We start from the raw sequence: 3,447 nt of genomic DNA, 5'->3' as shown, positions 1-3,447 counted from the left end.
TTTTTTTTTATACTTATTTAATTCATGGTAGATATTGTCCATATTGCCAGTCGCTGTTAGAATCCGTGTACTGCGGTATAATTTTCTTTGATTTGTAGAGCGATTTCGAATAACCGGTATAGTCCTGATAGTTTTATTAATTAATTTATTATTTCATAGGGATTTACTTACTTATAGAAACATACCTTATCGGCCTTACGTCGCCTATTAAGTTCCTTGTCATTTTGTGTGACATTCATAATGAAGTTATTACGTTTATTCATGTTGATATTTTTTTCATTTAATTGTTTGCTATTTAAATTATTATGAGTTAGGGTACTATCCTTGTTCCCAACAGGTTGATAAGTTTTTGAAACATAAGGCTTAATACGTAGCGAGAGATCGATTGCGGGTGGCGGGCGACGTTTGATTTCCTCCTCGATTTCATATAGTTCTTGCTGGAATTTACAAAAAATCATAAACATTTAAATTATTTAAAGATGCAAATTGAAATGAAAAATGTATACCCGGCATAGGCTAGAGGTTAGTTTAGATTGAAGTGACTGATAGTGGCCACAACGGCACACCTAGTTCCATATATTTGGACCTATTGAGGTACCACGCGGATCGCGAAACCCTCCTACTCGAACCACCGTATGGAGTCTGCGAATCCAAATAGTTGCCGTTTTCGTTCTGCATTAGAACAAAATTTAATGTCAAGAACGTTCCCACAAAAGAACCAAACGGGAACAAAAGTATTGAGACCAGTTTGAACGGAAACAAAATGTGAACAAAAGGTGAAAAATCGTTTCAGTGCGAACAATGATTGGTAATTCTAAGCCAGAGGAAAGGTGGATCATTTCAACTTCGACATCGTTTACCATTAGGGTGAACTGTATATTTATGGAACATTTTTTTTATTTTCTGTGCAAGAAAAGTTCGTGTCTTAAGTCTTTCGTTGGCTTAATTTGCACAGTTATCTTCCAGTTCATTGTTGACTAATTTTAGTATTCAAGCATTTGAAACTTATGGAACGCTATGAGAAATATGTTGTTCTCGCTTTCATTCTTCGCGAATAGTTCTGAGAAGATTTGTCCCAGTTTCATTCTCTACCGGAAAATTCATGATGGTTCTTCGAGAAAAAGTTCCTTAGAATTTTGTTCCCGTTTTGTTCTCTTAGAAATGTTCCCGAAAGTATTGTTCGCATTTTGTTCTCTTTAGGAACGTTGCACATGCTTTTGTTCATATATAATTCTGGTTGAGAACGTTCCCGACAGTTTTGTTCACACATTCGTTCATGTAAAAACCTTGCTGAAGGTTTTGTTCTCATTTCAATTTGGATTTTTAAGCGATCTTGGGAACAAAACTACAAGAACGACACTTAGTTTCGATCATACTTTTTGTTCTCGGCTCCTGCTTAAAATACCGGTGGAATGTCTAGTTCTTGTTTTATTCAAATTGATTTGGGAACATTTTCTTTCCGCATTTGTTGTGGCGATCTGGATTGTAAAAAACAGCTAAAAAAGAGGACGCTGCTCCTTCATGGGCCCCTTTTTATCTCAAGAATTGACTTATAACGGTAATTTACAGTTAGAACTGTGGATCTGGCCACATTGGCAACAGAGAGAGAGAGAGAGCATGACATACTGCGTAGTTGCCCTAATAACACATCTATCCAGCTATGATCCTGCCAGTTTCCCTCAAATGACTCTGCCTATTAACAGTTAGCTTACGAATTAGACTAGTTCTAAGTCGATGTTCAGTGTGTACTACTTTATCAGATCTGACTTTGTGCAACGCTGTTTCAGAGGACTTCCTTTCATATAGGCCTACTAAGATTGTAAGTTTGTTTGCGACTGATTCCCTTATATAGGATTCAATATCCCGAGTTGGAATAAGCATATAATTATCGGTCTAAAATCTTTAGGATTAGTGTGAGAGGTCTTCCGAGCCTAAGGTATGAAGACGACATATCCGCACTTTAGACCCAGGGTTTTATATAGTTTAAAGTGTTCCATGCCCAAATTAATTTTTCAGCTGTAACTAACTCCCTCACTCTTTTCTATGAGGTACCTATTCAGCGCCTGATCGGTAGCACCTGGCGAGTGTGTGCTTAGAAGAAGGTGCAGGTGTTCCTCAACAGTTTCCGACCACGTCTTGTGGAAATCTGATAACCAGTAGGTAGTTACTATCAGCGATTATGTTCATAAAAAAGTGCAGTTACCGCTTGAGTCTGAAGCACTTCAGGAGCTTTTTTTTTCTCAAGAGATAAAAGAGAGATGGAACAATAGGATACTCTGAAGGAGAATAATCCTGCAACTCAGTGATCATCATGGTGAAAATTAAAAAGTGGAAAAAATGCAGCCTGTCTGAGTCTTACTTGCGCTTAATCACATTGGCGTGTTCTGGGAGTTGAGTTTTTAAGCTTAACGCAGCTCGGAGCAGCGGCTTAGGTCTATATTTTTGCATTAAATTTCACGACTGAAGTTGCCCATTCCACTTGTTCCGCTTAGGTTGGTTCTTTTAAATGAAAGCTAATACATTTTAGAAGATATTCGTCGAACGAAATTTTTTAATTTTTATTTGTTTATGTAAAATTTGTATAGTGCAAAGAGCAGCGAAGTAGCAATTTTGAAAAAAAAATCGATTCTCTTCTTCTTGTTAATGATTGCTACGTAATGAAAACTAGTTGAAAACAATTATACGATTCGCCAAACGAAAAAAATTGCACAAGAAAAATTTGAAATTTTATAAACAAATTTTCTCTAAAATGATTTTTTTTTTAATTTTTATTAGCATTAAAGGCTTGCAGTTTTATATCATATTAAATTTTGGTACAAATTTTGGCAAGTGTGAGTTGAGTTTTAATAAAAAAAAATAAATTTTAGGGAAAATATTTTATAACATTTAAAATTTTCTCTACACACGGTTTTGATATAAATTTTTTAGTTTTCAAGCATTGTGCGCCGCTTCGGCAGGAAAGCCAGAACGGATCTTTGCAATCCTACTGACTTTTGTATATATGTATATTTGTACGTATGTATGTATGTATATGTTCTTACCCTATTTTTGTAGACCATGCAGCAAGCGCGTAATGTAAAATAATAAATAATTTCTACACCCGATAGCAGCGAGAATCCAAGAAACAAACTGGCTATGCCGCCAAAGGAGACCAATAGATCAACCCAACCAAAGAGTACCTCACGCTTATAACGTATAATGGGCCAAGTAAGAAATTCCACTAAAACACCGTCATCGTCGTTCTTTTCCGTGCTGAAAAAAAAATGTAGATAGAAAAGAGATTGAGAGATTTTTTGAAAAGCGTACATTGTACAAAAGAAATTGTCCATACACACACACACCTCTTAATCAACTTCTCAATATTGAAAACGGTTTTTGAGCAACTTAATTCGCAATGCATACAGTTCTTTATACTTGTAATGTTAACTTTATACTTTTCCAAGCATG

The 3,447-nt window shown here is 35.7% G+C and overlaps 1 protein-coding gene across 3 annotated transcripts in view; it reads right to left on the bottom strand.

Annotated features, from left to right (window-relative positions):
• Window positions 1-3,447, bottom strand: part of LOC118733568 (sodium channel protein Nach) — a 12,279-nt gene that overhangs the window by 2,551 nt on the left and 6,281 nt on the right. For 2 of the 3 annotated variants that reach the window (XM_036463009.1, XM_036463010.1), the window contains exons 10-13: window positions 3,342-3,421; window positions 3,042-3,252; window positions 186-437; window positions 9-124 (exon numbers count right to left, since the gene is read on the bottom strand). In XM_036463009.1, the coding sequence (XP_036318902.1) occupies window positions 23-124; window positions 186-437; window positions 3,042-3,252; window positions 3,342-3,421 (645 nt within the window). In that variant the 3' untranslated portion in view covers window positions 9-22. Of the gene's footprint in view, window positions 1-8; window positions 125-185; window positions 438-2,359; window positions 2,514-3,041; window positions 3,253-3,341; window positions 3,422-3,447 lie in introns of those variants that run through there. The other variant, XR_004992272.1, reaches the window with a different exon arrangement.

This window comes from Rhagoletis pomonella, unplaced genomic scaffold, assembly GCF_013731165.1.
Source record: "Rhagoletis pomonella isolate Grant_MI unplaced genomic scaffold, Rhpom_1.0 Rhpom_scaffold_00002, whole genome shotgun sequence".
In the NCBI taxonomy this organism is placed as follows: Eukaryota; Metazoa; Arthropoda; class Insecta; order Diptera; family Tephritidae; genus Rhagoletis; species Rhagoletis pomonella.
Note: the sequence above shows the minus strand (reverse complement) of the source record. Positions and strands in the feature narration are given on the sequence as shown.